The following is a 27,391-nucleotide window of genomic DNA, read 5'->3' as shown; positions in this document are numbered from 1 at the left end:
GGGAAGATGACATCAGAATACAGTGGCTCTGGCACTTTGAGGTCCAAGCCATATTAAAGAGGATTGAAGAGAGACCAGAAGGGGGGAAGGACTGGAAGAACTGGGAAGGAAGAACTTTGGCATTCAAGACGGCCCAGCAGGTCGACTCAGCTGCTGGAGACAGTGTCTGGAAATACAGAGTGGGTACAAGGTGGAGGGGTTACTGAGGAAGGAAGATGGGCTGTAGATGGGCTCCTCCCCGCAGAAGGGCTTGGCATGAGGAAGGGCTAAGAGGGCACTACCTCCTCTACGGAAGCCGTGGGCTGAGGGGAGAGAGGGAATTCAAAGAGATCCAGGTTTGAAATGAATCCTGGGACACAGAGGAAAGGGGAAAAGTCGGGTGGGCTGCCTGGGATGACATAGGAGTCCACAGTGGGAAGAGGCGCATTCACCCAAACCTGGCCAGAGGGCATAGTGAGGGGACACCCTGGGGTGCTCCTAGGAGGCTAGGTTGAGAAGTCCAGCTTTTCCTTTTCTGTACAGCTCTGTGGATGGAAGCCAGGCCTAGGGTCTGTCTTGCCCCTTCCTCCCCCACATGGGATCATCAGACTCTGAGACCAGGACTGATGACCCACCACAAACAGGAAAGTGCAGCACTGGCTGTGGAGGGGACTCAGCCTGTAGCGTCGTCTCTGCCTCGCTCCCCTCTTCTGACCCCCACGGACATACAGATTACTGCGGGTTGGTCAGCGAGTGAGCTCCTGACATTTGCCAGGGCGTAGTAATGGCTGTTTGCACCCTAAAGGGAGATGGCAAAGTACACAGTGCAGAGGAAAACGGTCACACGCGGGGGCGCAAAAATCAGCGGTTTTTATTGACCAGACGGCCATCCTGGCCAGAGCGGCGAGCTGTGCCCCTGGAAGCTGCAGCGACTCCTCTTGAGTCAGGTGCGGGATCAACATGGGTAGGGAAGGCTCTCAGGGCGACCCTGGGGCCAGGCGGGGTCTGGTTAAGGCAGTTTGCTGCAGCGGCCATGGTTCGGCGGGAGACGTCTCTCCGAAGGCTCTAGAAAGAACAGAGAAGGTCCGTGGAGAGGGGGCCATGCGCCAAAACCCCAGTGCTACTGCCCCGGGCCACTAGAGTAGAGGCTGCGCAGGGAAGGCCCTTCTCAGCACGGACTGAAGGACAGAGGGGCCGGAGGGTGCCCCAACATGTGCTAGGCTGGGCCTAGGTAGGGTCTGTCTTGCTACCGGCCCCGACGCCCCCCAACCTCATTCCCGCTGCGGTCCCGACTTCCCTCCCTCCCCTCACGTACGTGGTTCGCTCCGCTGAGTAGGGACCAAAAGCAGCTCCAGTATGGGTGCCAGCTCCCCGCGCGGGCTCCGAGACGCACGCACGACGGGGAGTCCCTCCTGGGAGCTCCTAGATCTCGTGTCCCACGGCTCCTGAAGCCCCGAGGGAAGCAGGAGGGTATCGCGGGCTTCCGCCCCGGGTGGGAGGGCACTCCAGGCGAGGGGCCGAGCTGCTGGGGACAGAGCGCGACGCCACAGGTAGGGCGAGCGGCGCAGCCCCATGAGCAGGCCGGCTGCGCGGCCCACGGTGTGATAGCGGGGACTCGCCACGTGCTTGTACCAGGCGCCGGCGGGCGGCGGCAGCAGGAGCGGAAGCAGCAGCAACGCCAGCAGTGGCCGGCTCGCAGGAGCTCCCCGCGCCTTCAGTCCCCGCTCCAGGGCGCTCTTGTCTACGGCCGCCCGGCGGGGCGAGCTACAAACCTGCTTGGCTGGGTCTGGGCGCGCAGGGGAACTGGGGCGTCGAGAGCTGCAGGGCAGGGGGCTGGAAGCAGGTGAGCAGTGGTACCCCGCAGGCCCAACTATAACCGCTTGGCGGCTCCGCCCAGGCGTGTCCCCGCCACACCGCTGGGATCCTCCACAGGTAGGCGGAGGGATGGAGAGAGAAGAGGGAGCCCAGGCTGCTGAGCCCCGCTAGAGTTGGTTTTGAAGCTCCCCTGGGGGCGCGGCCGCTTCCCGTAGGGGTCGCTCCGCCACCTTCCACCGCAGTGGAACGGCCAGGAGGGGAATCCAGAGACCATGAGCCTCAGAGCCCCAGGATGTGGGTAGGGGCGAGGGGACGCTCCTCAGCCAGGGGCTCGCAGGTGGGACTCCCATAGAGCTGTGGGAGTCCCAGTGGGGCGATGCCGAAGAGCTGATTGGGGGACTCTGAGGGCCATTTAAGACCCTCTGTGCGGCTCCTCCCCTGAGGGTTGCCCCTTGTCCTTGCCTAACACAGCCCTCCAATCTGCCCCACATCTGTTCTGCCTTCTGCCACCCCTAGCTTCTCCCGATCAAGCTATTTCCTAGCTGCAGCTGGATGGAGGCTTGGAAACCTCTAGCGGTCCCTGAGGTGGATGGTTCTCTGGGGCCTGCAGGACACGGTCAGCCTTCCTCACACCTCCCACCCTGGCAGGTCAGGATAAGACCCTGCCACGTTCTGTGCCTCATCTCTGATCAGTTCTCCTCAAGCCTGTGATTTTGCTGCTTCTATGTCTATGCTTAGAACATCCTTCCCTCCTTTTCAACCTGACTCTGTCTGCTACATGGCCCTGACTTGAACAGACCCCTGGAGCATTCCTCTGTGCCTGCTTGGGTTTAACAACCCCCTCCCAGAGGGCAGAGTCTGGGAGGACATTCTTTTTTTTTATTGTGAAAATTAACATTTAATGAAAATTTTACAAGATTATTTTAAAATATACATTTGTAGGCTCTGTGCCCATAGTTCAGTGGTTAGGGCACCCGTCACATACACCGAGTCTGGTGGGGTGGAACCCTGCCCTGGCCTGCCAAACAACAATGACAACTACAACAAAAAAACAGCCAGGGCTCAGCACCTGTGGCTCAAGTGGCTAAGGCGCCAGCCACATACACCTGAGCTGGCAGGTACGAATCCAGCCCGGGCCGCCAAACAATGACAGCTGCAACCAAAAATTAGCCAGGTGTTGTGGCAGGTCCTGTAGTCCCAGCTACTTGGGAGGCGGAGGCAAGAGAATCGCTTGAGCCCAGGAGCTGGAGGTTGCTGTGAGCTGTGATGCCACGTACTCTACAGAGGGCAACATAGTGAGACTCAAAAAGAAAAGTGAGTCTCAAAATAAAAAGGAAAAAAAGAAGAAAAATAATAAAATACACATTTGTAAAGCATTAACCTGATATTTTAAAGTTTTATTGCTTAGTTGCAACCTTTTTTTTTTTTTTTTGAGACAGAGTCTCACTATGTCACCCTCAGTAGAGTGCTATGACATCACGGCTCACAGCAACCTCAAACTCTTTGGCTGAAGTGATTCTCTTGCCTCAGCCTCCCAAGTAGGGAGTGGGTGCCTAGGACTATAGGCACCCACTACAGTGCCCAACTATTTTTTGTTGCAGGTGTCATTGTTGGTTAGCTGGCCCAGGCTGGTGGATCCTGCCACCTTCAGTGTATGTGGCTGGCACCATAACCCTGTGCTACGGGTGCCATGACACAGCACCAGGGTCCCCTGACACCTGCTTTGTTAGATAAAGTCCCACTTACTTAGTTGCAACCCTTTTTAAAATTTTTTTTCTATTGTTTGAGATTCATTGAGAATTAGGTTACATTGATTGCATTTGTTAGATAAAGTCCCACTTATAACTGTGTCTCACCCTCAAGAGGTGTGCCATACACCATGACCTCCATCCCTCCCTCCTTCCCTCTCCCTACTTGCTCATTCCCCTACCCCCCTCCTTATATTAGCTCATCTACTGTCTTCATATTAGAATAGAGTACATTGGATTCTTGCTTCTCTATTCTTGTGATGCTTTACTAAGAAGGATGTGTTTCACCTCCATCCAGGTTAATACATAAGATGTAAAGTAAGTATCTTTTTTAGTGACTGAACAGTGAGTATTCCATGTATACATATACCACAGCTTGTTAATCCATTTCTGGGTTGGGGGGCATTTAGGTTGTTTCCACATTTTAGTGATTGTAAATTGAGCTGCAACAGTCTAGTGTAAATGTCCTTATGATTAAAGGATTTTTTTTTCTCTTCTAGGTAGATGCCTAGTAATGGGATTGCAGGATCAAATGGGAGGTCTAATTTGAGTTCTTTGAGGATTTTCCGTATTTCCTTCCAAAAAGGTTGTATTAGTTTGCAGTCCCACCAGCAGTGTAAAAGTGTTCCCTTGTCTCCTTATCCATGCCAGCATCTGCAGCTTTGAGATATTGTGATGTGGGCCATTCTCACTGAGGTTAAGTGATATCTCAGGGTAATTTTTTTTTGTAGAGACAGAGCCTCACTTTACCATCCTTGGTAGAGTGCCATGGCGTCACACGGCTCACAGCAACCTCCAGCTCTTGGGCTTACACGATTCTCTTGCCTCAGCCTCCCTAGCAGCTGGGACTACAGGCGCCCGCCACAATACCCGGCTATTTTTTGGTTGCAGTTTGGCTGGGGCCGGGTTTGAACCCGCTACCCTTGGTATATGGGGCCAGCGCCCTACTCACTGAGCCACAGGCGCTGCCCATCTCAGGGTAATTTTGATTTGCATTTCTCTGATGATTAGGGACCATGAGCATTTTTTCACATGTTTGTTACTGATTTGTCTGTCTTCTTTAAAGAAGGCTATATTCATCTCTCTTACACAGTGATATATGGGATTATTTGGGGCTTTTTTGTTGATTAGTTTGAGTTCTCTATAGATCCTAGTTACCAAGCTTTAGTCTGATTCATAGTATGCAAATATCTTTTCCCATTTTGAAGGTTGTCTGTTGTTGTTTCCTTAGCTATACAGAAGGGAGGACATTCTTTTCTGACCATCAGCAGGGACATATTTTGAGAATGAATTCAGCCCTCAAAATTATCCAACTTTCCCTCCCGAACCAACCACATCATTCATGGGACCCCCTGTAGGCCCCAGACCTTATTTTGAATCACCACAAAATGTCTTATTTTGACCTGCAAACAGTGTCATGATGTGAGACTATTATTGATTCCATTTTACCCATAAGGAAACTAAGGCTTGGGAAGAACTGACTTGTCCCAGATCATCTGCTGGATAAGTGTGTAGGGGGGAGAGACATACAAGGTAGACCCCTACCCAAGAGCCTTGGTTTAGGGGATAGAGGAGGGAGGGAGAGGGCACCTTCTTCTGAGGCCTGAGGGGCCCTGGTGGGTCTGGAAGCCCCTGGGGGAGGTTTAGAAGCAGTAGCCCTCCCCTCAAAAGGCCATACAGAACCAGACAACAGTTGACCTTGGGGCCTGGTGACCAGGTTCAAATCTGACCCAGGCTTATCAGTGGTAGGTACAGGGGAGAAAATAAGTGCCTCAACCTTTTCTACATCAGTTTCCTCATTTATAAACTGGGGGTATGGGCAGTGCCTGTAGCTCAAAGGGGTAGGGCGCCAACCCCATATGCCAGAGGTGGTGGGTTCAAACTCAGCCTTGGCCAAAAACTGCAAAAAAAAAAAAAAAAAAAAATATATATATATATAAACCGGGGGTAAGAAGAGTGGCCACTTCCTCATCTTGTGGGCATTGACAATCCAGTCCAGGGTCTTGGAGCTGTGCCTGGCATCCAGTAGGAACTCAGTAAGTGGTTGTAGCTAGGAGCTATCACTGCTGTTCCAGAGGGTGACCAATCCTGCAAGCTGGCAGCAAAAACACTTTAATGGTGTGTGGGCGGGGGAGGGGATGCAGAGGAAGCTATTTTCATGTCTGGAGGACCACAGGGACCAGGGAACTCCATGGCAAAAAGCTACTATCCACTACCTGTGCCATGCTCCCTTGGGGCCCCTTGTCTTGGAGAGCCACCTGGAGTGTGCAGTGGGTGAGCAGCATGGCACGACATAGCACCAGGGTCCCCTGACACCTGCTTCCTGTTCCTGCCCAAGGGGACGTGGGTGCACCTGAAACTGGGGTGGAGGGAGACTATACTTCAGCTCAGGGAGGAGTGTGCAGATCTCTTAATGTTCCCTAGAGGTGGCACTGGGAGGTTATGTGGCAACCCATTTATCAATGTGGAAACTACTCAATTATGGTCTATGTTAGGTACCAGGTCCCTGAGACAATTAGAAAATGGGAGTAGAGGGTGGCGCCTGTGGCTCAGTGAGTGGGGTGCCGGCCCCATATACCGAGAGTGGTGGGTTCAAACCTGACCCCTGCCAAATTGCAACAAAAAAAAAATAGCCAGGCGTGGGCGGCGCCTGTGGCTCACTGAGTAGGGCACCGGCCCCATATGCCAAGGGTGGCGGGTTCAAGCCCAGCCCTGGCCAAACTGCAACCAAAAAATAGCCTGGCGTTGTGGCGGGCGCCTGTAGTTCCAGCTGCTCGGGAGGCTGAGGCAAGAGAATCGCGTAAGCCCAAGAGTTAGAGGTTGCTGTGAGCCGTGTGATGCCACGGCACTCTACCCGAGGGCGGTACAGTGAGACTCTGTCTCTACAAAAAAAAAAAAAAAAATGGCCAGGCGTTGTGGTGGGTGCCTGTAGTCCCAGCTACTCAGGACGCTGAGGCAAGAGAATTGCCTAAGTCCAGGAGTTGGAGGTTACTGTGAGCTGTGTGACACCACGGCACTCTACTGAGTGCGATAAAGTGAGACTCTGTCTCTACAAAAAAAAAAAATGGGAGTAGAGCTGCAGGAGCAGCATAGATGAACCTCAAAAATGCAAAGTGGGACAGAGAAGAGAGTTCCCTATAGCAAGATAGGTTTACTGTGCTACAGTTTTCTGCAGTTTAAACACCAGCAATAGATTCCTCTTTCTTATTTATTGCTGCCACCCAGGGGGTGAAAATAATACATATCAGGATATAGGGTGGGATATAGGCCACATGGGAACAGAGGGGTGGGGAGGTGGCTGCTGGGTGTGTGTGTGCAGAAGGCATGGTAGGGAGGGCCCAGTGCAGGGTGAGAGATGGGAAATCCAGAACCCTTCAGAGTTCCTGGGGTTTCTCAGTTCAGGGTATAGAGGAGGGGTTCTGTCCTCTTCCAGCCCAGGGTACGTGGTGACAAAGGTTTTGCCTCCCCAATCAGGGGCCTGGACCCAAAGCTCTACGAGAGAAGAGGTGATGATCCTAATAGCATAAGAGAGCTGATACTCCTTTCCAAGGCTCAACTCTCATTTCCTCCACAGGACAGTCCCGCTTAGAGGGCCTGATCATGGGTGGGGATGTTTGCTCAGCATCAGTACATGTCTTCTCCCAGCACAGAGGGTTGGACCCAGAACAGGAATCAGAACTCCCCTATAAGAATGAGATTAATGAGGGTGGCACCTGTGCCTCAAAGGAGTAGGGCGCCGGCCACATATGCCAGAAGTGGTGGGTTCAAACCCAGCTCTGGCCAAAAACTACAAAAAAAAAAAAAAAAAAAGAATGAGATTAATGAGCAACTCTCTCTGTTTTGTCTATTTTTTAAGGCAGAGTCTCATTTTGTCACCCTCAGTAGAGTGCTGTGGCATTACAGCTCACAGCAACCTCCAGCTCTTGGGCTAGGGTGACTCTCTTGCCTCAGCCTCCAGAGTACCTGGGACTACAGGCGCCTGCCACAACTCCTGGCTATTTTTGTTGCAGTTGCCACTGCTGTTTTAGCTGGCCAGGGCTGTGTTCAAACCCATCACCCTCGGTATATGGGGCCAGCCCCCTACCCACTGAGGCACAGGAGCCGCCCTTTTTTTTTTTTTACTTTGAGACACAGTTTTACTCTGTTGCCCTTAGTAGAGTTCCATAGCATCAGAGCTCACAGCAACCTCAAACTCTTGGGCTTAAGTCATTCTCTTGTCTCAGCCTCCCAAGTAGCTGGTACTACAGGAGCCTGCCACAATGCCCAACTACTTTTTATTGTTGTTGTTGCAGTTCTCATTGTTGTTTTAGCTGGCTCAGGCCTGGTTCGAACCCATCAGCCTCAGTGTATGTGGCTGGTGCCCTACCCACTGAGCTATAGGCACTGCCTGTTTTGTCTTTTTTTTTTTGAGACAGAGTCTGAAGCTATTGCCCTGGGTAGAGTGCTGTGTTGTCACAGCTCACATCAACCTCAAATTCTTGGGTTTAAGCAATTCTCTTGCCTCAGCCTCCCGAGTAGCTGGGACTACAGATGCCTGCCACAACGCCCAGCTATTTTTTTGTTGCAGTTTGGCCGGGGCAGGATTTGAATCTGCCACCCTCGGTGTATGAGTCGGCGGCCTACCCACTAAGCCACAGGAACTGCCCCATATTTTCAACCATGAGCTTAACTGCTATTATTTAAAATTGTCTTTTTATTTTTGAGACAGAGTTTCACTATGTCGCCCTCAGTAGAGAGCTGTGGCGTCACAGCTCACAGCAACCTCCAACTCTTGGGCTTAAGAGATTCTCTTGCCTCAGCCTCCCAAGTAGCTGGGACTACCGGTGCCTGCCACAATGCCCGGCTATATTTTTGTTGCAGTTGATTAGCTGGCCAGGGCTGGATTCGAACCTGCCACCTTCAGTGTATGTGGCTAGCGCCATAACCACTGTGCTATGGGTGCTGAGCCTAAATTGACAGTCTTTTTTTTTTTGAGACAGATTCTCACCATGTCACCCTTAGTAGAGTGTCGTGGCATCACAGCTCACAGCAACCCCGAACTCCTGGGCTCAAGCGATTCTCTTGCCTCACCCTCCCAAGCAGCTGGGACTACAGGTGCCCACCACAACGCCTGGCCATTTTTTGTTGCAGTTGTCATTGTTGGTTAGCTGGCCTGGGCTGGGCTCAAACCCGCCACCCTTGGTGTTGTGGCTGGCGCTGTAACCACAGTGCTACAGGCACTGAGCCTAAATTGACAGTCTTTTTATAGAGGCATAACATACTTTTGGTAAATTGTACATATGTTACATATGTATATACCTGTGAGCTCAAAGCGCAGAACAAGAGAGAAAAGATTGCAGCTTCCCAAGGGGCTCCACTACCCCTCCCTGGCTAGAGCCCCCAAAATGATACTTCTACCACCTTAAGCACACAAGGTAATCCATGTTGTCTACAGGGATCTTCTTTAGGAGCCACTGCCCTGTGGCTTCAATCTGGACATCCATTCTCTAGGGCAGAACCTCTCTCAGCCACTGCACTGGCATCATCCCACACTTCCCTGTGGCTTCTGTTTAGGTTGGAGCTCCCCACTTACTGAATCCCAGTTCTTCTTCCAACACGTTACCTTCAATAGCTTCTTGTTAGAGAGGCCATGGGAGCTAAATAATTAGCCAATTTGTGCTTTTTTATGTCAGTGCCTCTATGCTTAATAGAAAGTGTGTCTGAGGGCGGCGCCTGTGGCTCAAAGGAGTAGGGCGCTGGCCCCATATGCCGGAGGTGGCGGGTTCAAACCCAGCCCCGGCCAAAAACTGCAAAAAAAAAAAAGAAAGAAAATATGACTTGGGCGGCGCCTGTGGCTCAGTTGGTAAGGCGCCGGCCCGATATACTGAGGGTGGCGGGTTCAAACCCGGCCCCAGCCGAACAGCAACAAAAAAATAGCCGGGTGTTATGGCGGGCACCTGTAGTCCTAGCTACTCTGGAGGCTGAGGCAAGGGAATTGCTTAAGCTCAGGAGTTGGAGGTTGCTGTGAGCTGTGTGATGCCAGGCACTCTACTGAGGGCCATAAGGTGATACACTGTCTCAAAAAAAAAAAAAGAGTGTCTGGGGGACAGATTTCATGAATGGAAATCATATTCCCTCAGAAAGGACTGTAAGTCCACTGCCTGACATTCTGATTCTTAGTTCTTCTCAAAGGTTCTTCTCCCTCCATACTCTCTCCCTTCTGAAGCTTTCTGGATCTTTGCTTTTCCTCCAGTGCTGTGTTATTCCATGTCTATCAGTAAGGATTTTTTTTTTTCTTTTTAGACAGAGTCTCACTATGCCACCCCTGGTAGAGTGCCATGGCATCACACCTCACAGCAACCTCAAACTCTTGAGCTTAAGCGATTCTCTTGCCTCAGCCTCCCAAGTAGCTGAGACTACAGGTGCCTGCCACAACGTCTGGCTATTTTTTTGTTGTAGTTGTTTTTTGGCAGGCCTGGGCTGGGTTCAAACCCGCCAGCCCTGGTGTACGTGGCTGGGGCCCTAGCCGCTGAGCTACAGGTGCTGAGCCTATCAGTAGGGATCTTTATTTCTTAATTGGGCCCTTTCAATGTGAAAACCCGTCTGTTAGTGCTGACACATATTGCCATATCAGCTCTTTGGTAATTTGCTCCTCTGCATTTCTTCTGTTCTCTCCAAAATTCCTATTAGTTGGATACTGCACCTTCTGGATTACCCTTGTATCTTCTTATTTTCTGTCTTTCGGTTCAAACTCCTGACTCAAGCGCGCCACCTGGTTCAGCCTCCCAAGTACTAGAACTATAGGCTCACACCACCATGCTAATTTTTCTACTTTTATTTATTTATTATTATTAATATTATTTTGAGACAGGGTCTCACTCTGTTGCCCTTGGTAGAGTGCTATGGTGTCACAGCTCACAGGAACCTCAAGATCTTGGGTTTAAGCTACTATCTTACCTCAGCCTCCCAAGTAGCTGGGACTACAAGTGCCCACCACAACACAGGGTATTTTTAGAGCAGAGGTCTCCCTCTGCCTCAGGCTGGTCTCAGACTCATGAACTCAGGCAATCTACCCACCTCGGCCTCCCAGAGTGGTAGGATTACAGGTGTGAGCCACCATGCGCAGCCTCCAATTTGTCTATTTTTAGTAGAGACAGCGCTTTGCTTTTCCTCAAGCTGGTCTCAAACTCTTGGCCTCAAGTGATCCTCCTGCCTCAGCCCCCAGAATATTAGGATTACAGGCATGAGCCACCGCACCAGGCCTTGCTAGCGAACTTCACTTATGCTATTATATTTTTAATTTCTAAGAGTTCTTTTTTCTTCTGATTGCTTCGTGATTGTCCAAGGCATCCTATTCTCATTTAGTACCTTTTCTGTGAAAATCAAATATAGTTTTGTTTTTTTTTTTTTTTGAGACAGTCTCACTGTGTCACCCTCAGTAAAGTGCTGTGGCATCACAGCTCACAGCAACTTCCAACTCTTAAGCGATTCTCTTGCCTCAGCCTCCCAAGTAGCTGGGACTACAAGTGCCGGGCACAACAGCCAGCTATTTTTCTATTGCAATTGTCATTGTTGCTTAGCTGGCCGGGGCTGGGTTCGAACCTACCACCCTCAGTGTATGTGGCTGGCGCCGAAACCACTGTGCTATGGGCGCTGGGCCATCAAATAATAGTTCTAAGGTTTCCTTCTACTCTCTAGATCTGTTTGTTTTGGTCTTTTTCTTTCTTTCCTTTTTTTTTTTATTTGAGAAAGAGTCTCACTTTGCCACCCTCAGTACAGTGCCATGGCATCACAGCTCACAGCAACTTCAGACTCTTGCGCTCAAGTGATCCTCTTGCCTTAGCCTCCCAACTACTTGGGACTACAGGCACCCCCCACAATGCCTGGCTATTTTTTTAGGGACGGGGTCTCACTCTAGCTCTGGCTGGTGTCAAACCTGTGAGCTCAGGCAATCCAGGGTGCTGTGATTACAGGCCTGAGTCATTGTGCTGGGCAGTTTTTGTCTTTTTCATTCTCCAGGGTTTCCCAACAAGTCTGGAAAGCTTTGGCTTCCTGTCTACGTTTAAGAAAAAGACCCTAGGGCAGCGCCTGTGGCTCAGTGAGTGGGGCGCCGGCCCCATATACTGAGGGTGGCGGGTTCAAACCCGGCCCCGGCCAAACTGCAACAAAGAAATAGCCGGGTGTTGTGACGGGCGCCTGTAGTCCCAGCTGCTCGGGAGGCTGAGGCAGGAGAATAGCAGAAGCCCAAGAGCTGGAGGTTGCTGTGAGTCCTGTGACGTCATGGCACTCTACCGAGGGCGGTAAAGTGAGACTCTGTCTCTACAAAAAAAAAAAAAAAAACTGTTAAAAAAAAAGAAAAAGACCCTACAATGCTGGTCCCCCAGTTCAATGCATGGACTTTCATGCACTCCTGTTTTCAGTGCCCTGTGTCAGTACACTCTTTGTAGTTCTGTGAGTGAAATTTCTCATTGAGGTCTCCCAGAGATCTTTAGGATGCTCTGAAAAATGAAGCACTTTCTTTATCTTCTGTCATTCCAATTTTTTTTTTTTTTTTTGTAGAGACAGAGTCTCACTTTATGGCCCTCGGTAGAGTGCCGTGGCCTCACACAGCTCACAGTAACCTCCAACTCCTGGGCTTAAGCGATTCTCTTGCCTGAGCCTCCCAAGTAGCTGGGACTACAGGCGCCCGCCACAACGCCCGGCTATTTTTTGGTTGCAGTTTGGCCGGGGCCGGGTTCAAACCCGCCACCCTCGGTACATGGGGCCGGCGCCCCACTGACTGAGCCACAGGTGCCGCCCTCATTCCAATTTTTTTTTATCTTTCACTCACTATATGCTTCCCTCATCTTGCTCTCTTTGTGTTGGTGGATGTCTTTATTTTTTAATTTATTTTTATTTATTTATTTATTTATTGTAGAGACAGAGTCTCACTTTATTGCCCTCAGTAGAGTGCCATCACACAGCTCACAGCAACCTCCAGTTCCTGGGCTTAGGCAATTCCCTTGCCTCAGCCTCCCAAGTAGCTGGGACCACAGGCGTCTGCCACAACGCCAGGCTATTTTTTTGTTGCAATTCGGCTGGGGCTGGGTTTGAACCCACCATCCTACTCACTGAGCCACAGGCACCACCCTTTTTTAATTTTATTTATTTACTTATTTGAGACAGAGTCTCACTTTGTTGCCCTCGGTAGAGTACTATGGTATCATAGCTCACAGCAACCTCAAACTCTTGGGCTTAAGCGATTCACTTGCCTCAGCCTCCCAAGTAGCTGAGACTAGAGGCACCTGCCACAGCACCCAGCTATTTTTAGAGACAATGTCTGGCTCTGGCTCAGGCTAGTTTTGAACCTGTGAGTTCAGGCAATCTACCCACCTCGGCCTCCCAGAGTGCTAGGATTACAGGTGTGAGCCACTGTACCTGGCCATTGTGCTGGAGGATTAATGGCTTTCTTACTCTTTTGGTGTTCTTTTGGTGGGATTTCATGAAGGTGGAAGAGACATCTATATGGGGCTAGTACATCTGCATTATTGTGTATGGTGATCATGGTTTGCAAATGAAGTTAAGGGCTTGAATGAGCCAACTGAGGTCACTAGCAATTAAGTTGTAGAACTGAGTTTTCAAGCCCATTTCTGTGTGAGTCTAAAGTCCAGGCTCTTTCCTTCACAATATGCTGCCTCTTCTCAAAAAGGATTCAGATCTGAACTAGCTTGCTTACTGTCAGAGAAAGGGAGTCCTGAGTGTGCCCGGTCCTCAGCTGCAGAAATCCAAAGCCCCAGGATTTGCCAGCTCCATCCAAACATGCCAGAATGATCTTCTGTGCAGGCTCCATGCTTGGCAGGTGTGAAGAGGACACTCCATAGATCCCTTCTCCAGCGGACCTGGGCTAGATTGCCCCTGGTCTGGTGGCGGTGTCTCACTGTGATGTCTTTCACAAAGGGATTTGAACCCGGCACTAGGGGTGCAGAGTGGGGGAGCCTGGTGACCAGGCGGACTTTTGTGTAGAGACCGTTGCTATGTTTAGCAAATAAAAATACAGGGCATCCAGTTCGATTTGAATTTCAGATGAAGAAAGAATACCATGTTAGTAATAAGTACAGCCCATGAACATTTGGCAATACTTAAACTAAAAAATTAAACTAAAACATTATTTCTCGCTCATGTCCGGCAGCCCCAGTTCGCGGAGCCTCCGGCAGGGGACGACTACTAGCCAGGGACACGCAAGCGGGCAGCGCCGGACCTCCGAGGGGCCGGCTCGGGCTAGAGCGCCGCTACGGGGTGAGGTGGGGGGGGGGTGGCGCCGCTCTATCCGGCTCCTCACTGGGACGGAAGTTACGTCACGCATTTCGTCGGGCGGGCCCGTTGCTGGGCGGGGCGGTGACGTCGGTCCGGAAGGGGCGGGCCCGCCGGGAGCCAGGCCGCGCCGCGCCGGCCGGGAGGGGGCCGGATCCCGGACCATGGCGGCGGCGGCGGGCGCCGAGGGGCGGCGCACGGATCTGGAAGCGGCGGTGACGGCGCCTGAGCGGGGCGGCGGAAGCTGCGTGCTGTGCTGCGGCGACCTGGAGGCCACGGCGCTGGGCCGCTGCGACCACCCGGTGTGCTACCGCTGCTCCACCAAGATGCGGGTGCTGTGCGAACAGCGCTACTGCGCGGTGTGCCGCGAGGAGCTGCGTCAGGTACGTCCGAGGCGCAGGGGGCGCGTCCGGGCGCTGCGCCGGGCCGCCAGAAGGGGACTTTGTCTTTCCGCTGTCTGGCTGCGGGCCTGGCGGTGCCGGTTCCCACAAAATAGGCCTGGTCGACCCAGCTGGGAGTAGGTCCAGACTGAGGGCCGTCCGGGCCGGGAGGCAGGAGGCGGCCCAGCTGGGCGGAGGAGGGAGCAGTTCTTGTGGGGACGGAGCCTGGGGACTTGTCCTCGTATCCCGGGAGTTCCTCCTGGGCCACAGGAAGGGTCATGATCAGATCGAGAACTCTGACCTTGTCTTTGGGAGTTCATTTTTCAGAGGTCTGTTTTCGGCTGGAGGAAACAAGGCAAGAGGCAGTCTGTCCTCGAGGCAGAGGGCCAAACTCTGGGCGCTTCCAGCCCATCTGCGTTTCTGGGAGCTCATTGGGTGGCTCTGAGCAGACTCCTTCCAAGACTGGTTTTTCCATCTGTTGAATGGAGATGACATTCTGACCTGCCTACCCAAGGGGAAGGTCTGCAGGTTCTGGGTGGGAAGGGGTAAAAGGGTTAGTAAGTTTCCTCCTCTTTTCCAGTTCCGACTTTGGGGCTCAGCTCTATAGTGAATGGGAAACGTTTCTGACTCTGTCCAGACTTGGAAATCCTGGAGTCAGAAGGCGCCGTGGAGGTTTCCCCTACCCTCTCAGCAGTGGCAGCTGTGATAACCTAGCTGGAGCTCCCTTGGTTTGCTGTGCTTAGAGATCTGTTTGCCTCCAGCATTGTGAAATTCCCGTTGTTTGTTCGTAGCAGGCTTCTGCTGGTGATGTCTGTCAGGGAATCTGATTTTCATTTCCCTAGAAGCAGTGTTGAGGAATAGGTTCTTTCTTTCTTCTTCTTTTTTTTTTCTTCTTCTTTTTCTTCTTTCTTTCTTCTTCTTTTTCTTTTTCTTCTTCTTCTTCTTCTTTTTTTTTTTTTTTTTTATAAAAAGTAGACATATTGGCTGGGTGCAGTGTAATCCTAGCACTCTGGGAGGCCAAGACCGGTGGATTGCCCTGAGCTCACAGGTTTGAGACCAGCCTGAGCAAGAGCAAGACCCCACCTCTAAAAATAGCCAGGCCTAGTGCCAGCACCTGTAGTTCCATCTACTCGGGAGGCTTGAGCCCAAGAGTCTGAGGTTGCTGTGAGCTATGGTGTCACAGCACTCTACCGAGAGCGACAAAGTGAGACTCAGTCTCAAAAAAAAGGTAGACATATTAAAGGAGCTAAAGACACAGTAAAAGCTTCTGAGCATTTTGTGAGTATCCACTTGTGCTCTGATAGAAAAAGATGCTGTGGGTCTATTGCAATGGAAGGAGGCAGGCCCAGACCCAGGAGAGATCTAGGGCGTCTTTGGCTTGCGGCTTACTCAGAGGGTGCCTCCCAGCTTGACCAGAGCTTGCCTTGCCAGCCAGTCTAGCATAGCATGACGTAACTCTCCAGCAGCCAGGCTTCCAGCACACTTGTAGCTTCCTTCCAGGAAGGAAGGTGCTGTGGAGGTCTTCATGAACGAGGTCACAGCCTGGCTGCGGGTCCCATGCAGGAAATGAGTGAACACCACATGTGGTTACTATAGCCAGCGTCTGCCTTCTCACTCCTTTCAGGCCCCACAACCTCCAAACCTCTGTAACAAGGGACTGTTGACATGAGACGTCAGTGGACTTGTTCTGAAGTGCCCCTGGCCAACCTGGGCTTTCTCTTGGGGATGACTCACGTTTTCTGGGCAGCAGGAGTGGGGAGTCTTAGGAAGTTTGGTGTTACGTGAAAAGTGCCACCCAGCTCAGCTTGATGCTCTCCTGTCCTCTCCTTTTCTCTTGTTTTCCTCCCACTCTTGAACTTGCAGCTTTACTCTGGCCCTTCCTGTTCCCTGCCCTGCTGTCTTGTGTCAGGAATTTACCTCTGCCCTGCCCTTCCTTACGGGACTAAGTCTCTGTGGAAATTGGAAGGAAGGTGTGCCAAGATGCTAAGTAGAACAGCCATGCACCTTGACTGAGACTTTGTCTCTCTGGAGGCCCAGGTGGGGCTGCTGGGCAGGCAAGGAGCTAGGTCAGCCTGGACTGCCCAGCAGGTGCCCTGTCTGAAGAGAGGTGGTGGCTGCACTGGTCTTAGTGGGCACAGCTGAGCAAACCCCCTGGAGTTCTTATCCCTTTTCTGGGTACAACTTTTTTTTTTTAGACAGAGCCTCAAGCTGTCACCTTGGGTAGAGTGTCGTGGCATTACAGCTCACAGCAACCTCCAACTCCTGGGCTCAAGCAAGTCTCCTGCCTCTGCCTCCCAAGCAGCTGGGACTACAGGCACCCGCCACAATGCCTGGCTATTTTTTGGTTGCAGCCATCATTGTTGTTTGGCGGGCCCGGGCTGGATTAGAACCTGCCAGCTCAGGTGTATGTGACTGGCACCTTAGCCGCTTGAGCCACAGGCGCAGAGCCGGTACAACTTTCTCATAAGCTGTTTTCCATCATTGCTGTCTCATGTGGCACTTCCTCCTGGTCCCTGGTGCTGCAGGAATCCTGAGGGGCTATATGCCACCCACTGTGGCCCTACCCCTACCTCACAGGCTGTGAGAGGGGGTGCCAATGGCCAGGCCACAGTTACCCCAAGGCCCAGGTCAGGAGGCCAGACCTGGCAACTCAGGTCATGTTTTCCTACTGTGTTTTTTTTGTTTGTTTTTTAAGACTGATAGAGTGCTGTGGCATCATAGTTCACACCAACCTCAAACTCTTGGGCTTAAGCAATTCTCTTGCCTCAGCCTTCCAAGTAGCTGGGACTACAGGTGCCTGCCACAGTGCCCAGCTATTTTTTTGTTATACTTGTCCCTGTTGTTTGGCAGGCCCTGGGCAGGGTTTGAACCCGCCAACCTGGGTGTATGTGGCTGGCGCCTTAGCCACTGAGCAACAGGTGCCAAGCCATGTTTTCCTACTATTAATGTCCCTTTCCTATCACCCTGTAGTCCTGGCCCATTCTGTAAGCTTATCCCTGCTCCTGTCCCCATCTGGGCTCCTTGGGGACCTAAGCTATCTAGATAACCTCTGGGAGTGATCCCCAGGGCCCCTTGTGTCCCCTCCTAGGCCTAGGCTGGCCTCACCGTTGGCTTGCTCTTGCTGAAGTTCATTGGCAGCACCACTTATCTTTTCATCTGCTCAGCACTCTACTGAGTGCCCACCACGAGGCCCCAGGCAGACACTGTCACCCTTGGATGGCGGGGGTTCTTATTCCTAAGCAGGCCTCTTGTCCCATCTACTTCTCACTGTCCTTGGGGATGGGCCTGGCTGTCCTGCAGCTCCCTCAGTGTGCCCCATCTCCTCAGTCATATGCTGCCCAGGGCAGCCCCTCCTCTGGTGTTTAGGCCTGGCCTGCCCCTAGACTACGGCCCCTCCCATCAGATAATCTGGAGCTCCTGTCTCCCAGCCTCCTTCCCTTTGTAGCCCCAGGCTGGCCCTCTCCCACAGGGCCCAGCCTGACCTTACTGGGAGGTGATCCCTCCCCATCCCTGGCCTGGCCACCAGGCCGTCATCCTCAACCTTGTCCAGCCACATGCCTGCCCTCACCCTCTGCTGGAGATGAGGACACTGGCCACACTGGGTTATACTGTTGTCCTACCAGTTGCTTCTCTGGTCTGGGAGGCTAGTTCTTGTCTCATTGTCACTTTTTCTCTCAGGCTTCCACCAGCAGTGAGCATTCTCCATGCCCGGCCCTGTGGCTCCAAGCCTGCTCCCCTCACTCTCAAGCAGGCCCAGCCTTGATCCAGTGCTGCTTGGGGCAGTTCTGTTCTAAGCCTCTCTTGTGGGACCCAGGACCTCCCTTCCATATCTCCCAGCTGGCTCAGCTAAACCAGCCTGGGGTATCCCTACCAGACTGCCTATCCTGTCCACTGTGCAGATGGATCGCCGAAACCCCTACCCTGTTCCTGCTGCATGTTCTTCTGGTCCTGCTGCCTTGAGAGCACGAGGAGCACCCTTAGTGTAGTACAGCAGGCCTGGCTTCCTGGCTTGTGTACCTTGATGCCCTCAGTTCTCTTGCTCTAGGGTCTTTCCTGCTGGGCACTGTTGACCCTTCCTGACCCTGCCTCCTCACCTCTCCTCTGCTGCTTCCTGGTCCCCTCAGAGAAGCTGTCCTGACTACGAGTCCACCTGTCCCACCAACGCGGTCCCACAGAGGTTTCTTATGGGCTTGCAGTGTACAGGCTTTGCTTGGGGAATTGGGTGCCGGGGACTGTAGGGTGGCAAAGACAGACAAGTCTCCAGTGACCTGAGTGTGGCCTGGCACTGCACCCACACACAGGCAGCACTCTGAGGAGACACATGGTAAGGGTGCCCTGAGGCCCCCCCGTAGTCCAAGAGGAAATGAGTCTCCTCCCTGTAGCCATGTCCTGGCCTGTCTCCATGAAGCCTGAAGAGACGTCACCCAGGGCGGAGTGGAGCACACAGCTGAGAGGAGAGGCACTGAGGCGGAGGCACTGAGGGGGCACCCCGGCACAGATTTCCTCTGGGGAAGGAAGTTGTTCCTCCCTTTGCTGAGTCTGTTGAGCTTGGATGCTTTTTGGCAGCCTCAGGGAGTTCCCTCATGGCTGCTCTTCTGGCCGCCTTGCAGGCAGACACCAGAGCTTCTGAATCTGCTGCCTGTGCTGCCTCAAAGAAGCTGCAGTGGGGTGTGGCACTGTTTAGTGCCTGTGAGTCCCAGCAGGCAGTGCGCCAGGGGCCATGTGCGCCTGCCAGGGTCTGGGCTGGGGAGGTTGGGAGGCAGGGCTGTGTGTGAGCTCGCTTGCCTTGGGAGGGCAGGTCCCATGAGAAGAGGCAAGCAAAGACCAGGAACCTTCCCCACACTTGGCCTGGCGGAAGCTATTAGGAAGGAAGAAAGTCAGGGGCAGGTAGACTGTCCCTGTGGGCCCACAGTTTTTGTGATTGGGCCTATGGGTGGAGCTGTGCCTCCCACTTGAGGAAGGTCATGGGAGGGGTTGAGGCATCCCCTGGGCTGAGGCAAGTGGCCAGATCCACCCCACCCAGCCTGACATGATGGCAAGAGTGAGAAAGGTCTGGGCCGCTGCCCATCTAAGCCGGGTCCTCTAGAATGGTGTGGCTAGGTCATGGTGCCCCCAGCTCCTGACAGGTAGGGTTGAGGGTTAGCCTTGGGTCTCCTAACTCTCTCTCCATGTCATGGCAAAAGTGGAGGTGAGCTCTCCTGACTCTTCTCTGACTCTCCTGGGGAACCATCTTTAACTATCCTGCTGCTGGGGGTAGGGTGTGGCCACCCCAGCACCACAAGTGTATGTGGGGCTCACTCTCCCAAATTCATGGCTGTTCTGGTCACAAATGTCCTCTTTGGTTAAGGCCAAACATAGCAGAGATGACTTTGACATGACCTTTCCCAAGGTAAGGATGTCCCCTAACATGCTGGTGAGGCCTCAGAGCTTCTCTGTGAACTCTGAGGCAAGTGACCAGTGCCAGGCTCAGGGGCAGTGGCCAAGTGGAGAGAAGATAGCCCCTGAAGGGCTTGATCCCAGGAGGAATGTGATGGCAGTGAGAGTCCTTGTCAGATGAGCTTCATGGAGAGAAAGGGGTACTACAGGGTGAGGGAGCCCTGGGTGTGGGGGATCCAGAGCCAGCAGGGACCCCAGGCCATACTGGGGACAAGGGTCTGCAGAGGACAGAGCAGCATGCCCCATAAGGCCTTGCTTCCTGCCCTTGCAGGAAGGGACCGGAGAGGAGTCTTAGAGTAGCCAGGTTCCAGCAGATACTAGACACCTCTGAGAAATGGGCACTGGCTGTGGGATTCTGTGCCAGTCCTACTGAGTACCATCAGCTGGTCCCCAAGGTACCCTAGACAGTTCAGAAAAACAGACAAGGAGTGGCCAAGGTGATTGGCTTAAGATGCTAGTTCTGTGGTGGAGTCCTCACTCTGTGGTATCAGGGAAATGCAGGGAAGGGGTGCTGCATGAGGGTGACCAGACCTTGATATGTGGTCAACTGATGCATCATGGCTGGCAGCCTTACTTCCTTAGAGGCTGCTTGGAATGTGTCTCCTCTCCTGTGAAAGCCAAGAGAAAGTTAGTCTGCTTCCCATGGGGTGGGCTGTGGCCACTTTGGGACTTTCCTGGCTGCCTAGTGGAAAGGCGGGGCATTGTATCTCTGTTCTCTGCCTGGCAACCCCAGGAGGGTAGGTCTGGCATGAGGAAGGGAGCCCTGGGCACTAGTGGCCACTGCTCACCAAGTTCTCTGAGGACCACCTCTTCTTCTGAGCCTCAGTGGTATACCCAGAGACTGTCTGTCTGCAGCTCTGCTTACCGCACACTCACTTGTGGCTTCACTTTCAGGTGGTCTTTGGGAAGAAGCTTCCTGCCTTTGCCACCATCCCCCTCCACCAACTGCAGCATGAAAAGAAGTATGACATCTACTTTGCAGATGGACAAGTGTTTGCCTTATACAGGTGAGGGGAATCCTCAGGCCCTGAGTCCGAGGGTCTCTGTAGCCATCTGTATCTGTGTGGACCTTTGTGGTGGGGACAGGAGTACCCTGGGTACCTCCATTGCTCCTCATAACTCTGAGGAGACTTGGGGTGATGTATGTGATGTCAGGGCCAGGTGCCTGTCTCAGCCTCCAAGGACGAGCTGTGTGACATCTGCGAGTTTTTCTCCTGTGACCAGAGTGCTCACCTTACCCCCATAGTGTAGCAATAGAGGTGGTGAGCAGTGTGGGCACGGCCTTTGCTTTCTGGGATTCTGTGAGGGGCACATGAGCTCTTATGAATCAGGCTTTAGCCCATGGCCCAAAAACCTAATAAAGTGCACAGTTGTCACAGGGTTGGTTCCCATTTTCCAGGGGAGGGGCAGCTTACTGGCTCAGGGATAGAATCAGGGCTTCTGACCCAGGTCCTATTTGGGCTTAGCCATTGTCTTCTGGGTCTCAGAGCGACCCCACTCATGGTCTTGCATGTGTCTGGCCTGGGTTGTGGGCCTGAAGGCCTGCTGAGTGGTCCTACTCCAGGTGAATGTCCAGGGATAGTGGGTGGCTTTCGGTATCTCCCCAGGCAGCTGCTGCAGCATGAGTGCCCGCGGTGCCCAGAGCTGCCACCCTTCAGCCTCTTCGGGGACCTGGAGCAGCACATGCGGAAGCAGCATGAGCTCTTCTGCTGCCGGCTATGCCTCCAACACCTCCAGGTGCACCCCCAGGGACCCCAGAAGAGCCACACTAGTGGTGGTACAGGAGACGGAGCTATCAGCCATGAGAGGCTTGTCCACACATTGCCTCTGATCCTGGGTGGCTCGGAGCTGCTTTAGGCAGGTCTCCCAGAGTGTCACATGACCTGGGCAGGGAGGAGGTTCGGGTGGCTGAAGGGGCCCACCAGGCTCTTAGTGTCCAGGGCTGAGGAGATAGGGGGTGGGGTGCATGGTGCCATCAAGGCCCTCTCCTGCATGCTGCTCTATGCTGGCCCCTGGGAAGAGATGGGAGGCTAGGGTGCCCTGCCCTGTACCCAGCCCCTCTTACCCTGCAGATTTTTACATATGAGCGCAAGTGGTACTCACGCAAGGACCTGGCTCGGCACCGCATGCAGGGCGACCCTGATGACACATCACATCGTGGGCACCCACTCTGCAAGTTCTGCGACGAGCGCTACCTGGACAATGATGAGCTGCTCAAGCACCTGCGCCGCGACCACTACTTCTGCCACTTCTGTGATGCAGATGGAGCCCAGGACTACTACAGGTAGGTGAGGCACAGAAGCAGCCCTCCCCGAAAGCCCTGGCTTGGTGTGGGGCTGGTTGGACTCCTGCTAACACCCTGTCTCCACTCCAGTGACTACGCATACCTGAGAGAGCACTTCCGGGAGAAGCACTTCCTATGTGAGGAGGGCCGCTGTAGCACAGAGCAGTTCACGCATGCCTTCCGCACTGAGATCGACCTCAAGGCACACAAGACAGCCTGCCACAGCCGGAGTCGCGCTGAGGCCCGGCAGAATCGCCAGATTGACCTACAGTTCAGCTATGCACTGCGGCACTCACGCCGGAACGAGGGTGAGCAGGTGTACGGGGGTCACATGGCCAGCACCCTGCTCTGGAGGCCTCAGACCTTGTCTGAACTCAGCTCACCACAGCTTAGCAGCAGACGAGGGGTTACCCATGGAACCTCCACCTCTTCACCAGTGGAGGAGCTGTGAGCATGTGAACATGGTGGTGAAGGCCAGGAACACATCCTCCTGCGGTGCCTTGTATCTGCTGATCTGAAGTCCATGGGGCTCTCTCCTGGGTCAGGAGTCTGTGACTGGGCACATAGGTCATACAGGTCCATGGCTGGTGTGGACCCTCCAAGGTGTCTGCCTTTCCCCAAAGTCCAAGTGCCATGGGGGGCCTGGGAAGCCTCTGCTGTCCCAGCCTAAGCATTGGCCTTGGACACCCCTGCCATTCCAGGGCCAGGGGCAATGACAGGGTGTCTGCTGGTTGCAGGGGTCATTGGAGGTGAGGACTACGAGGAGGTGGACAGGTACAGCCGCATGGGCCGGGTTGGTGCACGTGGAGCCCAGCAGAGCCGCCGAGGAAGCTGGAGGTACAAGAGGTGGGAAGACCTTTGTGTGTTGTTGACCTTCTCCTGGCACTGCCTGGCTGGTAGCAGAACTGGGATAGGCATGGGCTTAGGTGTCTTTGGCCAGAGTTTCTGGGATACTGAGTGTAGCAGCAGGGTCTGCTCAGTACCCTCTGGGGGCAGGTGTTTCTTCTTCTTTTCTATGGTTTTAGCCACAACCTGTGGTTTGGGGTAGATAGGAGGGTCTGTGTCATTTGGGAGGTCAGTGCAATTGTGCTAGGTTTATCCTAGGCCCTGGTGGGCAGAGCAATCAGGCCCAGCTGCATTAGGCCCAGGCTCTTCCTACCTGAAGCTGTGGTCCTGCGCCTTGCTCAGCCTGAAAGCCAGCCTTCCCACCCCAGGGAAGAAGAGGACCGAGAAGTGGCAGCTGCCATCCGGGCCTCAGTGGCTGCACAGCAACAGGAGGAGACTCGCAGGAGTGAAGACCGGGAGGAGGGCAGTAGGCCCAAGAAAGAGGAGACAGCAGCTCGGGGATCTGAAGAGCCCCGTGGTCCCCGACGCATGCTCCAGACTCAGGGTGAAGGCCCAGGTGAGCTAGCTCTGCCTAGGCTGGGGGTAGGAGGCTGGTTCATGAGGAGCTCGGTGCTTGAGACCATTATGGCCTCTGCTGGGCAATGGGGAGCACCTGTCCCCATGTCTGACCTGGGGTCCTTCTATTTTTCATAGGTGCCAGAGAAACCTCAACAAATGGTCCCTTATGCCAAGAAACCTTCCCAGCGATGGGCCCAGCAACAGGAGCAGCCCCCATGAGGTATGTGTCCAGGGGGCTGGGCAGGGCCCTTGCAGGTGGTGGGTGGGCAGGTGTGGGACAGGCTGGGGCCTGGTGAGCTACTGACTAGCTCTCCCCTCCCTGGATTTAGCACCCTCCCATCACCTGCCCCCAAGCTCAAGGACGAAGACTTTCCCAGTCTCTCTGCTTCCACATCCTCCTGCTCCACAGCAGCAGCCCCAGGCCCTGTAGGGTTGGCGCTCGTGTACCCTATTCCTGCCAGAGGCAGGAACACCTTCCAGGAAGAGGACTTTCCTGCCCTGGTGTCCTCAGGGTCCAAGCCCAGTGCTGCCCCTACCAGCCTCATCTCTGCCTGGAACAGCAACTGCAGCAAGAAGATGGCGCAGCCCAGCCCAGCAGCCCAGGCTGCTGGAGGGGGCAGCCAGCCCACCAGGAAGGCTGGGAAGGGAAGCAGGGGCAAGAAGGGCTGCCCACCCGCTACAGAGGAGGAGGAGAGAGGGCAGGAGCTGCGGAGTGCATGCACCATAGTCTCTGTCTCCTCCCCGCTGGGGCCAGCCTCCACCCAGACTTCCAAAATTGGCAAGAAGAAGAAGGTGGGCTCTGAGAAGCCCAATGCCACATCACCCCAGCCACTGCCCCTCGACTGTCCCCCAAAGCCCCTTGGGGCTGAGCAGGCCCCTGACACTCCCACCAGCAGAGCCGAAGGGCCAGTTGGTATCATCAATGGACATGCAGAGGGCCTATCCCTGGCACGGAGCACACCCAAGGAACCCCCTGGGCTCCCGAGGCCCCTGGGGCCCCTCCCCTGCCCCACGCCCCAAGACGACTTCCCAGCACTAGGTGGCCCCTGCCCACCCCGGATGCCGCCTCCCCCAGGTATGTGCACTGGGCTCAGGCCTGTTTCTTGGACATCAGGATAAGAATAGGGAAGTAGAGTGCAGCTAGAGTCCATGGGTGCAGATAGGAGCACAGCCAATAGGCCTGAGGTGCAGGGAGGGCAGGGAAGCCCATGCCCTGCCTCCCAGCAATCTCTGTAGCCAGCAATCCATCAGGATGCAGGCTATAGCCATCTGCAACTCGCATGGCCTTGAGCCACCTGTTGACTGCACATGTCCCTTGACTGCACTGTGTCCCTTTCCTCTCTATGAAACAGGAGATTGTAGCATGCTGTAGGGCTGCAGTCATGTGAATAAATGTAGGCAGGGTGCTGGTCCTGAGCCTGCTCTGCGGGGCAACATGTGGCCCATGGGCAGAGTCTGACCCAGTGGGCTGGGCAGCCTATGGGAATGGTGTCTAATGAGAGTCACATTCCAGGTCTTGTCCTACTGCTTCTGCAGGCTTCAACACTGTGGTGCTCCCGAAGGGTACACCACCCCCACCCCCACCAGGTCTGGCACCCCCCGTCAGTAAGCCACCCCCTGGCTTCTCTGGCCTCCTGCCCAGCCCCCACCCAGCCTGCGTCCCCAGCCCTACCAACACCACAAAAGCGTAAGTGCAGCTGGGCTGCCTGGTCCTGTGGCACTGGGGCCTGGGGGGAGGGTGCCCTCCACTTGGGCCACTCTAAAGGCTGACACCTCTACCACCTCTTCATCTCCTGACCCCAGGCCTAGGGTATCGCCCATACCACGGGCCTACCTGGTCCCTGAGAACTTTCGGGAGAGGAACCTACAGCTCATCCAGTCCATCAAGGATTTTTTGCAGAGTGACGAGGCCTGCTTCAGCAAGTTCAAGAGCCACTCGGGGGAGTTCAGACAGGTCAGGAGGCCAGGGATGTGGGTGGCCAACCCATCTGTCTACAGCCAGGCCTGGGATGGGAGTGACTGAGTCTGGCTGTCTGGGTGGCAGGGAGTGATTTCTGCTGCCCAGTATTACAAGAGTTGCCGGGATCTGCTTGGGGAGAACTTCCAGAAGATCTTTAACGAGCTGCTGGTGCTGCTGCCTGACACCGCCAAGCAGCAGGAGCTGCTGTCTGCACATGCCGACTTCCGCAGTCGTGAGAAGCCTCCCAGCACCAAGTCCAAGAAGAACAAGAAGAGTGCATGGCAGGCTGACACCCGGCAGGTGGGCCTGGATTGCTGCGTGTGCCCTACTTGCCAGCAGGTACTTGCTCACGGTGATGTCAGCAGCCACCAAGCGCTGCATGCCGCCCGGGACGATGACTTCCCCTCTCTGCAAGCCATTGCCAGGATTATCACGTAGCTCCCGCCGGCAAGGACAGGAGCCATCACACCTGCGAGCATCCTTTCTCCTTCCTTGCTTCTCCCGGCTGCCAGGCAGCTAGGTGAGGCTGCCTGCTCAGGCCTACCAGGGAGTCACCAGGAAGGTCCACCCTGCCCATCAGCACAGTCACTCAGAAGTTCCATCCCCTGCCTCAGGAGTGGGCTGGTCTGGTTTGTGCTCTCATGCTTTTGGAAGGTACCAAGGGAGGGTAGGGTTGGGGTGCTGAGACCTGTCCTTTTGTCAAAGCCAGAGGTCACGGTGGCCTGATCTGGGCCCTCCAGAATCAGAGGGCTGCTGCACCTGCGGCCCCAAGCCTGAAAGTTGTCCACTGGTGCTGGAGTCAGATGTCACATTAGTTGTGTAAACAGTTGGCTGTTTCATGATTCAAGAATGTTCAGGATTAAAAACAGACACGAAATTGTGCTACTTGAAGTTGAATCTTTTTATGAGACAAGCTGAGTCTGGGATCTCAAATTGCCTCTGGACTTTTATAAGACAGTTTATCTTCAAATAAATTTATTTTGCAATACCGCACGTAGCTGGTGTTCTGAGCTTCTCCGCCTCCTGAGTATATCCTGAAGCCCAATTTAGAAATAGGTGAGGAGATTGCATATCTGAAACACTGTGGCAAAATAATTTATGCTCAGTTATTTGGATCTAGTATTTTGGAGGGAAGACCAGACATTGAACCCTCCCCCCCTTTCTGCTTCAAACACCGAAATAGGAAAAAGGTTCTAAATGCATAGCCACATTCAAACAAAGCAAAGAAGGCTGGGTGTGGTAGCTCACACCTGTAATCCTAGCACTCTGGGAGGCCAAGGTGGGACAATCACTTGAGTTTGAGACCAGCCTGAGCAAAAGTGAGACCCCGTACTAAAAATAGAAAAATTAGTGAGGATTTGTGGCCAGCACCTGTAGTTCTAGCTACTCTGGAGGCTGAGGCAGGAGGGTTGCTTAAACCCAGTAATTTGAGGTTGTTGTGAACTATAATGCCATGGCACTCTAGCCTGGGGCAACAGAGTGAGACTCTGTCTCAAAAAAAAAAGAAGAAAAAAGGAAAGAAAATGTCCTTGAATAATAAAAAACAGATGTTTTTCTAAAATAAGTAAAGGGCACCCTGCCACACTTATACTGAGTGTGGCAGGTTCAAACCAGGCCCCAGCCAAACTGCAACAAAAAAATAGCCAGGCATTGTGGGCACCTGTAGTCTCAGCTACTTGGGAGGCTGATGCAAGACACTTGCCTAAGCCCGGGAGTTGGAGGTTGCTGTGAGCTGTGTGATGCCAAGGCACTCTTCCAAGGGCGACAAAGTGAAACTCTGTCTCTACAAAAGAAAAAAAAAAAAATAACTGTCCTTAGAGCAGGAGCAAGAGCCCACACTACTGGGCCCCACTGCAGCAGCACCTTCACTAAATAAGGAAGTTACGAAAAAGAACCAACTAGGAAACTTAGAAATAAAAAATTAAGATTAAGGGCGGCACCTGTGGCTCAGTGAGCAGGGCGCCGGCCCCATATACTGAGGGTGGTGGGTTCAAACCCAGCCCCGGCCAAACTGCAACAAAAAAAAAGCCGGGCGTTGTGGCGGGCGCCTGTAGTCCCACCTACTCGGGAGGCTGAGGCAGGAGAATCGCCTAAGCCCAGGAGTTGGAGGTTGCTG

The 27,391-nt window shown here is 53.7% G+C and overlaps 2 protein-coding genes across 3 annotated transcripts; one reads left to right on the top strand and one right to left on the bottom strand.

Moving 5' to 3' along the window:
- Window positions 1–947: 947 nt before the first annotated feature.
- NPW (neuropeptide W) lies at window positions 948–2,068 on the bottom strand. Its single transcript, XM_053556650.1, has 3 exons — window positions 1,851–2,068; window positions 1,295–1,797; window positions 948–1,044 (listed from the first exon to the last, which is right to left on the bottom strand). The coding sequence occupies exons 1-3, from the start codon at window positions 2,066–2,068 to the stop codon at window positions 989–991; spliced, it is 777 nt and encodes a 258-aa protein (XP_053412625.1). The 3' UTR covers window positions 948–988.
- An 11,831-nt stretch (window positions 2,069–13,899) lies between these two features.
- On the top strand, window positions 13,900–26,265 carry ZNF598 (zinc finger protein 598, E3 ubiquitin ligase). 2 transcript variants are annotated; one of them, XM_053557154.1, is made up of 12 exons: window positions 13,900–14,194; window positions 20,522–20,634; window positions 21,235–21,364; window positions 21,700–21,911; window positions 22,002–22,219; window positions 22,649–22,748; window positions 23,126–23,313; window positions 23,451–23,535; window positions 23,645–24,390; window positions 24,852–25,002; window positions 25,119–25,269; window positions 25,360–26,265. In XM_053557154.1, the coding sequence occupies exons 1-12, from the start codon at window positions 13,976–13,978 to the stop codon at window positions 25,711–25,713; spliced, it is 2,667 nt and encodes an 888-aa protein (XP_053413129.1). In that variant the 5' UTR covers window positions 13,900–13,975; the 3' UTR covers window positions 25,714–26,265. The 2 variants fall into 2 exon arrangements, with proteins under 2 accessions (XP_053413129.1, XP_053413128.1); XM_053557153.1 differs by having other exon boundaries at window positions 22,649–22,757.
- The last annotated feature ends 1,126 nt before the right edge of the window (window positions 26,266–27,391 follow it).

This window comes from Nycticebus coucang, chromosome 12, assembly GCF_027406575.1.
Source record: "Nycticebus coucang isolate mNycCou1 chromosome 12, mNycCou1.pri, whole genome shotgun sequence".
Classification (NCBI taxonomy): domain Eukaryota; kingdom Metazoa; phylum Chordata; class Mammalia; order Primates; family Lorisidae; genus Nycticebus; species Nycticebus coucang.
The sequence above is the reverse complement of the archived record's forward strand: the minus strand, read 5'-3'. Positions and strand labels throughout refer to the sequence as shown.

Coding starts and splice junctions, on each gene's coding strand:
- ZNF598 (XM_053557153.1), top strand. CDS start 13,976: ATGGCGGCGGCGGCGGGCGCCGAGGGGCGGCGCACGGATCTGGAAGCG. Junction 22,758..23,125: donor GGAAGCTGGAGGTACAAGAG/GTGGGAAGACCT, acceptor TTCCCACCCCAG/GGAAGAAGAGGACCGAGAAG. Junction 24,391..24,851: donor CCGGATGCCGCCTCCCCCAG/GTATGTGCACTG, acceptor CTGCTTCTGCAG/GCTTCAACACTGTGGTGCTC.
- NPW (XM_053556650.1), bottom strand. CDS start 2,068: ATGGTCTCTGGATTCCCCTCCTGGCCGTTCCACTGCGGTGGAAGGTGG. Junction 1,798..1,850: donor GGAGCCGCCAAGCGGTTATA/GTTGGGCCTGCG, acceptor CCTGCCCTGCAG/CTCTCGACGCCCCAGTTCCC. Junction 1,045..1,294: donor TACTCAGCGGAGCGAACCAC/GTACGTGAGGGG, acceptor TGTTCTTTCTAG/AGCCTTCGGAGAGACGTCTC.